This window comes from Aethina tumida, chromosome 1 (genome assembly GCF_024364675.1).
Source record: "Aethina tumida isolate Nest 87 chromosome 1, icAetTumi1.1, whole genome shotgun sequence".
In the NCBI taxonomy this organism is placed as follows: Eukaryota; Metazoa; Arthropoda; class Insecta; order Coleoptera; family Nitidulidae; genus Aethina; species Aethina tumida.
Window position 1 is genome coordinate 69,606,194 of NC_065435.1, and position 11,652 is coordinate 69,617,845.

The 11,652-nt window shown below is 34.8% G+C and overlaps 2 protein-coding genes across 2 annotated transcripts; both read right to left on the reverse strand.

The window, feature by feature from the left end:
- Window positions 1-1,504: 1,504 nt before the first annotated feature.
- LOC109608837 (kinesin-like protein subito) lies at window positions 1,505-4,278 on the reverse strand. Its single transcript, XM_020025389.2, has 4 exons — window positions 3,893-4,278; window positions 3,550-3,832; window positions 2,231-3,492; window positions 1,505-2,174 (listed from the first exon to the last, which is right to left on the reverse strand). Exons 1-4 carry the CDS (start codon window positions 4,055-4,057, stop codon window positions 1,593-1,595), a joined length of 2,292 nt encoding a protein of 763 aa, XP_019880948.2. The 5' UTR covers window positions 4,058-4,278; the 3' UTR covers window positions 1,505-1,592.
- Window positions 4,279-8,884: 4,606 nt separating this feature from the next.
- Window positions 8,885-11,584, reverse strand: LOC109608845 (DNA-directed RNA polymerase III subunit RPC5). The gene is made up of 6 exons (XM_020025398.2): window positions 11,379-11,584; window positions 10,958-11,312; window positions 10,648-10,904; window positions 10,390-10,594; window positions 10,123-10,331; window positions 8,885-9,890 (listed from the first exon to the last, which is right to left on the reverse strand). Exons 1-6 carry the CDS (start codon window positions 11,439-11,441, stop codon window positions 9,465-9,467), a joined length of 1,515 nt encoding a protein of 504 aa, XP_019880957.1. The 5' UTR covers window positions 11,442-11,584; the 3' UTR covers window positions 8,885-9,464.
- Window positions 11,585-11,652: the final 68 nt, after the last annotated feature.

An 11,652-nucleotide genomic window follows, 5' to 3' on the forward strand; every position in this document is an offset into this window, starting at 1 on the left:
ATCTCGCAAAATCTTTGCCATCATTAACGCAGTCATCTTTCTCGTCACTTAGCACGATACAATAGTTTTGCTTCAATCTTTTGGCCCCAGGTTTGCCATCCTGCGCCGCTATGCCAAAACTTTCTCTGCAGTAACAAAAACGACGTGAATCATGTCTCAATCATAGTGTTTTCAATATTAACTCCTCGAGCACTTTTTGTTTGCATTCTATGTCCTCGTGTCTGTGTAGTTAGTCTCGATCCCGTTAATAACTTTGTTGTATCTCTCCTTAATTTGTTAATTTTTAAATAGGCCAACTCCCATTGCGCCTTTTCGGCCATAAATTGTTCGTACATATTGTTCACGGCCCGTTTCAAACCTTCTACCGTCGTGTTCCTCAATTTCGGGTATAGGTTGTTTAGAGGTGGATATGCGTTGGGTAAAGACAGAGAAGCGATTTAGTTTTTTCATCACTATTGGATTCATTGGTTTCTCGTCAACGATGATTTCCTTTATCACCGCGCGTTTCATCGAATCGACATGAATCATGTCACAATTATAACGTATTCAATGTTCCTGAAGTCTCTTCGTGTAGTTGGTCTCTATCTCATTAATAACTTTGTTGCATCTCCCCTTGCGTCTTTTCGGCTATAAATTGTTTATCTAATTCATTTATGATCCGTCTCAAAGTGTTTGGATCCGAAAATTTAATAAGATTATCAAACCAAAGCTTTTACAATTCATTAATGGCAAGAACAGTACAGTACAGAATATGTATTCAGATCACGGTATTGAGAACCAACCAGGTTTGATACCAAGGTCCTTGGAGTATGTGTTCAGGTCACTTCCCCAAATTTCTGACATAAAAGTTAAACCAAATCCAAATAGGAGTTTCACATTATTAGATAAGTCCACACTAAAAGATGAAAGAAGAAAATATGGTGACATGATGTGCGTTTTGTATTTTAATTTTTGTGATCTGGCCTGTGCGGAACGGTTGAAAATGACGGGGAACGTGGATGAAAGGCTCAAGGAGTCCAACAAGATTAACAAGTCTTTGATAGTGTTGTCGAAATGTATAAACATGTCGCTGACACGCTAACAACAAATTATTGGTACCGTTTCACCATTCCAAGCCCACGCATTTGTTTCAGAAGGCTCTAGCCGTATATGAGAACGTTTGCATGATAGTGAACACCAACTCGTCTTTCGGCGGTGATAAAGGAAATCATCGTTGACGAGAAATCGATGAACTCAATAGTAATGAAGAAACTGAATCGCTTCTCTGCCTTCATCCGACACGACGAATCTTTTGTGTAGGGTGAGGTTAGAATTTGTTCTCGTAAAGTACATTCAAATGGTTCCATTTGTTTTGTCTTATAAATGGTTCTTTACATTACATCTACACCCCATCTATACTACTACAAATTATTTCTTATTTTTTTTTTTTTAGAAAATATTAAATTGCCCACATATTCTGTACAAAAATAAATATTGTAATGGTAGAATCAGTAAAAAGTGAAAATATGACGTCATTTATATATTAATTAATAATAAAATAAAAATATAAATTATACAAATAATAAATAAAAAACAATGTACAAATTAAAATTCTAATTAGACAGGACTTGTTCCTCAAACAAAGACTTTTCTTGTGTCTGCACTTTGTTTTCCAATAAAGTCTTTGGGGTCACGTTCAAGCACTCCGATAAATTCTCTTTATTATCGTCTATCGCAGATTCCAAATCCAAAGATTTATTGTCCGGTGTTGTACCACATTGTTTTTCCATAGGGTGCTCAACTTTTTCTTCAGTCTCCACTTCTTCCGAGACGTTTTCCTCGATGAAGTCCTGTTGCTCCGGAGTGTCTCTAATGTTGTTAAATAGCGCCGCTTCGTGTTCGTGTAGCGCTTCTTGAAGTTCAATAATAATTTTTTTTTGGTTGGTCGTGGTAGCCAACAGTTTCGTGTATTCCTTCTCCGCGTCGTATAACGTCAGCTTTAATTCCTCGATTTCCTTTTTCTGGTCCTCCAATTGTTTGCTCATTTCCATCTGCTCCAGTTGGTACTTCGTAAAATCTCTGCCATCATCGGCGTCGTCATCTTCCTCGTCACTCAGCACGATATAATCGTATTGCTTCAATCTTTTGGCCTCATGTTCGCTGTTCTGCGCCGAAATATTCTGCCAAAACTCCCTCTGCAATAACAGAAACCACGTGAATTATGTCACAATTATAACGTTTTCAGTGTTACCTCCTCGAGCACTTTTCGTTTACATTCTGCGTCCGCGTCTCGCAGTCTTTTGTTGTAGTTTGACTCGATCTCGTTAATAACTTTGTTGTACCTCTCCTTAATTTGTTGCTTCTCCTCTAAATAGGCCGACTCCCATTGCGCCTTTTCGGTCATAAATTGTTCATACATATCATTCATGGCCCGTTTCAAACCTTCCACCGTTTCGATCTCCGGTAGTTCTTTACCCTCGTCATGTTCTTCAATTTCGGGTACAGATGGTATAGAGGTGGATCTGCCTTGGATAAAGGCAGAGAAGCGATTCAGTTTTTTTATCCCCATTGGGTTCGTCGGTTTCTCGTCAACGATGATTTCCTTCATCACCGCAGAGAAGTTAAGTACGTGATGCGTTTCGTCGAACATCTTCAAACACGGGTTGATATTCACTATCATACAAATGTTCTCATGTCCGGCCAGAGCCTTCTGGAAGAGCTGAGTGAGTTTGGACTCGCGAAACGGTACCACCAATTTGTCGTTGGCCTGTTTCTGCGACTGTCTGATCATGTTTATGCATTTTGACAACACCATTAACGACGTGTTAATGTTGTTGGACTCTTTGAGCCTTTCTCCCACGTTCCTCGTTTTCTTCAACCGTTCAGCACCAGCCAGATCACAAAAATTAAAATATGAAACGCCCATCATATTGCCGATACTTTGAGCTATTTTGATCGTAAATATAGCGTGCGATCGACTCGAATTTGAATTGACCGAAGTGGCGGCGTACTTCAGGTTGTTCAAGCCGTACTGCAATACCTGATAAGCTTCGAGGCCTGAGATGACGCCGATGGCGACCAGATCCTTGATGTACGTGCGACCGTGCGCAGAAGCCAAACGTAGTTGGGGACGCATCTTGCCGCGGGCCGGCGGTCCCACTAGTAAGTCATAGACTTTTTCATTGTAAATCTCGGCGAACGACACCCAAACGCTGACGGACACATCTGAGGAATTAACCGTAGCGACTCCCTCGCCACTGAGGCGTTCCTGCATCTTCCTGTAAACTCTTGCGTGTGCTTCTTTGTCTAACATAAGATGTGAGGACGACAGCAAATTATGTAATTTTTTCCTTTCATCTTTTACTGTATACTTATTTAATACTGTGAGACTACCATTTGGATTTGGTTTAACTTTTATGTTAGATATTTGGGGAAGTGACCTGAACACATACTCCAAGGACCTTGGTATCAAACCTGGTTGGTTCTCTGTACCGACAATTGTATAAGTTTTGCCTGAAAGCATACACTTTAAATAAAGCACTGTAATTCAACCATGCAAAATATTTTTACCAGCTCCAGAAGCTCCATAAGACATGACTGTACTGTTCTTGCCATTAATGAATTGTAAAACCTTTGGTTTGACAATCTTGTTAAACATTTCCGATTGTGTACATTCTGGTCCTAATATTTTTGAAAAAGAGTATTTCTTGGTTATGGATTCACCCACTTTAGCATTCCTCATGACTTGACTGTCTTCCGGTATTTTTGAAATTAGAGTATCTCCTTTGACATCATATAATTTATCAAACTTTACCTGTGACTTGATCCGTAAAAATACTTTCAAAAAATCATCCTAAAAAATAACAAAATACATGATCAAATTGAACAAGTCTCATTTGAAACCTTAATATACCTTTTCGGGCTCGCTCTCGGGCTCCGATACGTCAGTGTCTTCGAACAAGCCGTTCCGTAAATCCTTCCTCACTTTATCCAAGTCGTGCACGTTCCAGGCCAACAAACTTGGATCTCTGGCTTGAAGGAACGACACCATATGCTTGCGTCTTATAGTCGAATCCATTTTTTTTCACAACAATCACAAATGTAAAATGATAACTCAAATGTTTGTCAACAGTCACCCGTACTTTTTCAAGATTTTCCAATTTCCTAATTATTCCTCCTCTACTAAATATTATTTCGGGGGAAGGGCAAACATCGAATGCTCGAAATCCTAGCTGGATGTGAGTGGTAGTGTGATTATTTTCCTTAGACACGTAGATCACTCGGAACGATTCTGTTTATGAATCCGAACGTAGTTGTCACACAATCGACATACATTGTTGTTCATATACAGGGTGGAGAATTTAACTTTCATAAATTCGCTACCAGGGAGCTAAATTTTTCGAAAAATTCCCGAGACACGTCAACCTTTCAATGTGTTTATCTACCACTTTCACGTAAAATTTAAAAATGTGACACTTTTTTGAAGTGAAAATTTCTTTAGCCACGTTTGGCACTTTTTGGTAGGGGAATATCTTATAGGTTCGCGTCACCGACATGCTTGTTCATCAATTGTTCAAAGTTTGTTTAGCAACCAGGGAATCGTGTCGATAATGATGCACGCAAAGTGTACTGGACACTTTTTGGTTGAATGAAATCTCGTATATACGCGTCAGCGACATGCTTATAGCAGTATATCTATAGCTATACAGCTGACGTATAGTGGTTGTATATCTTATAAGCGAAATTAAATGGATTTAGTGAAAAGTTCAATGTGTATATACTGTGCATTGTTGATATAGTGTGTTTGTTTGAAAACTCAATATTATAAAATATAAAACGACATCGATTCCGTTTTTACGCGATACTTAGATGAATCAAACATTTTCATTTCTCACTTTAGTTACTATAAGCCTATTGTATCTATTTAGTACAAAATGAAATAATTGAAAGTATAAAAAGTCTAAATATTGTTGAAATTAATGATGACATGATGCAAATAATTAAACTAATTTTAAAAATCAAGTGCATTCAAATTTAAGTAAATACAAATACTATCTATAAACAATATGATTGTATATTAATTAAAATTGTATTTGTATTTTATCATGATTTTGTACAGTCCGTAATATATATAAATAATAAAAAACCACATAAACATGCATATAATTGTTGCTCGGAGTGTCAATAGATGTGATAACCAGATTGATGTTAATAATTTTATTTCAAACATTATGTAGTTTTAAATTTTAATACTACAAGTTCTAAGTTTTTACTTCTATCGACAGTCTATATAACTGCCAATTCTAATTTTTTTGAGAGGCAATACGGCGAAGAAAACAAAAGATAAGTTGGACAAATATTATAGGACTAATGCTCCTTCAGGTTACACCGTGAAAAATGTCAATAGATGTGAAAACCGAATTGATGTAGATAAATTTAATTCAAACATTATGTTTGAAGTTTTTACTTCTATCGGCAGATTCTATAACCATATGACTTCTCATTGAAAAAATGACAAAAAGACGAATTTAGCTAACTAATCGCATTTAATATTTTTAAGGAGTTTGAGTGTTGTATAACATAAAAACCTTATTGCAAAGTTTAATTACTTTTTAACATAACAATTACTCAAAAATAGGCACTACTTACATGTTGACAACCTTATCTCTATTAGGTTTCGTCCCTTACATTATGTACCTCTTATTTTTTGTGAAATGGAATCTTAGATGTCCCTATGTTGATATTTTTTGCTAGTATTTTTACACAGATACACACAGTAAATTAGTTTATTGTTGCAAATTTGTGAAAATGTCTTATTTAAATGAATCGCTTAAAGTGTAAATTTTGGTGATTGTTAGATATGGTGATGGGCGCGAACTCAAAGCGAGAGAAATATCTCGACTTTCAACCTATATGTCAAGATACGATTAGTAAAATAGAGCCACAATATAGAGAAATAGGTCACGTCAGAAATGTACCGAGGTAGAATCAATTGTTGATGACGACCCGAAGTTAAATTAGTTACTTGCTGTGGAAGAAAATCTAGTCATTTCAGTCCGTCAACTGTCCTGGGATTCAGGTCGACTAAATGAATTTTGAATTGCTAATAAATCATATCGATCATTACATTTTGTCTTTGGAATGGATACTTTTCTTAGGCGAGGCTACTTTTACAATAAAAGAGAACGTAAATTACGAAAATTGTCAGTAATGGGCCGAAACAAACTTGGATGAGGAAAATTCATACGCAACGTCATCAAAAAAACTAATGTGTGGGTCGGTATAATATAAAATACAATAACAGGACCTTTTTTTCTCAGATAGGATGGGATAAGACGACGAGTTAGCATCGAGTGGTCAGCACGATCTCCAGATCTTACACTGTCGGAGTTTTGTGAGTCGTCTCAAAAGTAACGTTTACATTAAACAACCGGACAATATGGATCAGCCTAAAGAAAGAATAAGACAAGAAATTAGGGCAATAACACGGAAGATGTTGTATAATGTAAGAGATGAAACTTATCGCAGATTAGGATGTTGCCAACAAGTGTCATGTTTTGAATGTTCAAAAAGTCATTTGTGTAGCAATATGTATGAGAGCTCACTTTGCCATGATATAAAATTATTTGTTTTGTTGTACGTTTTCCTCATTTTTTGAATACTGCTGATGGTACACAGATGGTTAAGTGTTATACCTAACAACAACAACAAACCTAAGCATTCAGAAATATTACAATTCACACCGGAGTCCAATAGACAGTCAGCCGAGTGGACTGTACGTGATGAACCGACTCCAAAGCGTGGAAAGACACAAAAGTCGACTGACAAGGTTATGGCATCAGTATTTTGGGATGCGCAAGGTATAATATACCATTGACTATATTGAAACTGCTGTTTCATCAGGACAATGCACTGTGTCACAAATTAATGAAAACGATGACAACATTACATGAATTGGGATTCGAATTGCTTCTGCATCCACCGTATTCTCCAGATCTGGCCCCTAGCGACTCTTACTTGTTCTTAGACCACAAGAGAATGCACGCTGGACAGAAATTTTGCGCCGAGGTAATCGCCAAAACTGAAGCCTATTTTGAGATAACGACAAATCGTTATAAAAATGGTATCAAAAAATGTTAAAACCGCTATAATCGCTGTATAGCCCTTGAATTATTAAATAAAAAAAAAAGGTTTTTCTATGCTAGCCTACGAAATTTTCAGCCCAACTGTTATGTAATATATTTTGTTCTAGTGAGATAACTGGTGTAATGAAAAATTATCGATTCATTACTATATTCATGTTCTTATTTCTCTTATTATCATTAGAGCATAATAGTCATTGGTACATAATCTTCTCTTTTAGAACATTTTAGGATTTATTTGAATTATTGCCGTAATCAAAATTTAGAAGGTGGGTGGTTGAAAGTTATGGTGCAGAAAGACTATTTTTTCTTCATTGTTAGGAAGTAGTTTACTTCTTTTTTTCAGAGAAAAGACGCTCTGAATAAACACTACTTCCTGGCGTCGACAAATATTTTGCTGCAGTCTTGATCAAACACGATCAAGACTTTGCTTTTCGGTTTTCATCCTCTTGGTCAAACTAATTGGTGGAAACATTTATTTAAAAACGAGTATTTAAAAAGGTAGCTGCCAAATGATTTTTACATTAGAACAAACAAGCGCGATGCAATCACTCCGGCCGAATACTTTTGCCTAATATTCGGCTCTCCGGTCAGGGAGCTCACCGAATAATCGGTATTCGACGTATGGCCGAACATACTATTCGTTGCAACTTGCAAGCCTAATATATATATTCACACCGATTCCAAAGATTTATTCGGATGCGGATCCACGGCAGTAGGTTCGACTCGGAAACCAATACGTACCGAACGTAGCAAACGAAAACGAGCACTCCAAAATCGTCTTAGACCGGAGTCGGTTTTCTGAAAGACCAAATTTTTTTTAAATAAAAATGTATTAAAACAATCTATGATCAATTAAATAAGATGTTTAAAAACGTCTGCGGACCGTGATCTTTATTTCTTTGAATGGAAATAGTTATATACCGTTCAGGATTGGTTAATTACTTAATAACAAACATTTTATCTTTGTAATTTAAATTGGAAATACACATTTATTTAATAATGAATCCATCACGTCAACGACGTTTCTTATGCTAATAAATTTTTTCGAGTTATTACTGGTTGTCAGTTACCTCATTGGCTAGAGGCTTGCCTCAGCCCCCCAACAACTGAGTGCATGCGCGAACGTTGCAACCAAATAGAAATAAAATTTACTTATGAAATGAATTGTCACAAAGGGGGTACAGTGCCTCTGGAAAACTCGCACAAAATATTGAGCTTCTATGTTTTTTTTTTTTTTTTTTTAATATTACGTTATATTCAATATTAAAGAATAAAAACAAAAAATGTATTTTTTAATATTAACAATAATAAAATCATGTTTATAGGTGAGGCAAACGAACAAAGTTTGTTGTGAATAGACTACATACCAATTAACTTCCCTTTACTGATTTTTGTATTCGGATAATTATCCAGTATTATTCGAATGGCTATTAAAACGTATTCAAATTCGACACTCAAAACTATTCGAATACACAATCGGGAACTTATAAAATTTGTATTCGAAATTCGAATTTCGAATAGTCACTAGTTCAAAGCGAATAGGGCTAATATTAATGTAATTATATGAACATGTACACAGGAACTACTAATAGTTCTGTGCGAACTAGCTTACGTAGATGGTTCCACATATTTGTTCTAGATGGTGTTAGCGTTACGCAGAATCCAAATGCGTTTACTATTCAATTCTATATAATTTTGTCCAATGGATCATTGCCCATTTTCTCTGGGCAAAGCAGGTTTTTACAAATAAAAATACATAATATTTTTTGCAAATATATTCCATTTACATCATCTTTAAATTATTTAAAAAAGTAACAATATGTCGGCTTAGTTATATTTCAATAGGAAAACAATTATGTACAATTTAATAAACAATAGCAATTCATTATTTAATGTGATCTAAAACATAACAAGAAGAATAAACAAAAGGAAACGTTGAATTGCAATATTAATGTGTATAAGCATAATTAATGTATAAACAAATTGGTAGCAAAAATTCATTTCAGTGAAAAGTATATAACAATAAAAAAGCTCAAAGCTTACAATAAATATATTATAAATTGATTATGTATATATGGTGTAATTTTTTGTTTTTAAATTGTTGAAAACATTAAAACTAATTAATATAAAAATTAATCAGTTCAGTTTAATACACAAGTTGCAAACGAATACACCTGTAATAAATTAATCAAAAGTATATAAATTGATTGAGAATAAAAAGGATTCAATTAATAAACTTTTCCCTTCAATTTTATATCATAATTGGTAATATTTAGTCACATAATATAAACTGAATAGGAAGTTGATTAATAAATAAATTGACCTACATATCTACTTGAATCACACAATCACTTCTTGCATATTACTATCATTTATATTTACAGTCTTATTTTTCCTATCTAAAACTGGGGACCTGAGCTCAGTCCCAGAGTCATTGTCCGAACTTACACTGTTGCTCGGTCCATTTCTTACTTTCGGATCTTCGCTTACACTCTTGCTTTTCCGCCGTTGTCTCTTCTCGTTAGAATCCTTGATCAGCTCCATTATTTGATTGTAACGTTCTTGCCAAAATTCGTTTTCGCGCTGCACGATGTCGTTGTGTCGGTATATAAAATCCACGTCACTGGGCACGGACAATTCCCAACCCTTGTTGTGTCGCAACTTCGATATACCTGTCAAAATCTCCTTCACTTCTTCCGCCGGAATTTTCATTATGGAAGACACTTTTTTACGTTCGACGTAGTGGTTGTTCGTGAATTGGTACAACTATAAAATATATTTAGATGATGTAAAAAGACTATGTTGATTTAAAATGTATTTAACAACTGTTTCAAACATGATTTAAGGTGATGTATGAATTAAAAAACACATTTTCATTGGTATAAAACATCTTTAATTTTAAAAGAATAAAATACTTACCTAAAAATTAATGTCATGCAAAACCCTGAATATGACAAAATGTGTTTATGTAATAACATACATGAGAAACAAAACTTACCACATAATCCCTGGTCCGGCACATTAGCTCAGCAGGTACACCACTTGTTGCAGAGAATGTTTTATCTGGATATAAAACTTCTGATTTCACAACCCAATTTCCTCTCACTAAATTTGCCACTTTTGGCAGTATTTTTAATAAAGATGCTTCGGTTAAACCCTGACCACCAGCCAATAACATGTGTAACTGTTGGAACTGAATAATCTGAGCTAAAATTAATTTATTGCATAATGATTGTTCTGCTTTGGATTTTCTAATTATTCTTACCATCTTTTAACAATAATCGGCACTGTTCTTGAATAGGGAAGGATCTGAGTGAATGAAGGGATATGATGTGAGAGGGGAGTGTTGGTTCCATTACAGCCTGTTCCTGATCATCTGGTACTAATAATTTGATGTACTCAGATTTTGTTAAACTCTGAGCTTGACCTATGTCATCTGTGGTCTCTGCCACAAGTTTCAGTCTTTCAACCTACAACATGAATATTAAAAATTATACACAAGTTCACATATTATGCAACTTACATTGCTAACTGTGCTATCTTTTTCATGCCAGATACATTCATTCCAAGGTTCTTCTGCTCTTTTTGCCATTAAAGCTTTGTAGTTGTTATCCAAAGATTTTTTCCACTTTTCATCATTCTGTACAAATTTCACAGTAACTTGCTGTGCACTACTAGGACCAGCCTCTTCATCATCTGATTCATGATTGCCTTCAGCTTCTCTTCTTTTCTTTAAACCATTTTCCAAATAAGGGAAAACAGGTCTAAATTGATAAATATCTAAAATAAACTTTGCATAATATTTCACAATATTAGAAAACTGACAGTTATACCTTTAATTGAAGAAATGTGTATTTCTTTGCCATTATAAGCTGCCACTGCATATTTCTCTGGATTCCTTATACATTTACTAGATTGCAAAAACACTTTGTCAACAATTTCATTTTCAAAATATATCGGTTTTTCTTTTCCTTTTCCGCCATCCGATTCATGTGCAATTATCTCAGCTTTTCCAACATCGAAATTTGGCGAGTTGGTGTCCAAACCAATTTCAAGTTTAACTTCTTCATTAACAGGTTTGTAGAAACATCTTTTAATGTTTAGATCTAAGCCATCTAGTTTTCTTTTCAATGGAAATTGGAAAATATGCAAACAATTTTCCAGCTTTTTCGAGTGGATTATTGGAATCTTAAAAAGAAATTTCAGTAATTATCACATGTTAAGTTAACCTAAAAAATATGTTACAATTTTTACCTCTGCTATAATTGGATCGTCCTCATTTTCATCTGTTTCGGGTAGTGGAATTTCATTATCCATTATTAAAAAAATACATTAGTGATCTTTTCGTAAAAATGTCAAATCAAAGCATTTTCAAAATTGGTTAGAAAATTTAATGGCAAGAAATCAAAATTGTCATTGAACTCGCGTCGTGCAACAAGTCAGACAACATCCCATATTAAAATCCCTAAAAATTACCAATTAAAAACTTTTGTTTCTTTAAAAGACAATTTATTTTTTACAATGAAGA

Excerpts from the sequence above, each read along its gene's own strand:
- LOC109608837 (XM_020025389.2), bottom strand. The coding sequence starts at position 4,057 with ATGGATTCGACTATAAGACGCAAGCATATGGTGTCGTTCCTTCAAGCC. Across the intron at positions 3,833-3,892 it reads CCGAGAGCGAGCCCGAAAAG|GATGATTTTTTGAAAGTATT; the intron begins GTATATTAAGGT and ends GTTATTTTTTAG. Across the intron at positions 2,175-2,230 it reads AACGAAAAGTGCTCGAGGAG|AGGGAGTTTTGGCAGAATAT; the intron begins GTAACACTGAAA and ends CTGTTATTGCAG.
- LOC109608845 (XM_020025398.2), bottom strand. The coding sequence starts at position 11,441 with ATGGATAATGAAATTCCACTACCCGAAACAGATGAAAATGAGGACGAT. Across the intron at positions 11,313-11,378 it reads ACGATCCAATTATAGCAGAG|ATTCCAATAATCCACTCGAA; the intron begins GTAAAAATTGTA and ends TTTCTTTTTAAG. Across the intron at positions 9,891-10,122 it reads GCCGGACCAGGGATTATGTG|TTGTACCAATTCACGAACAA; the intron begins GTAAGTTTTGTT and ends TATATTTTATAG.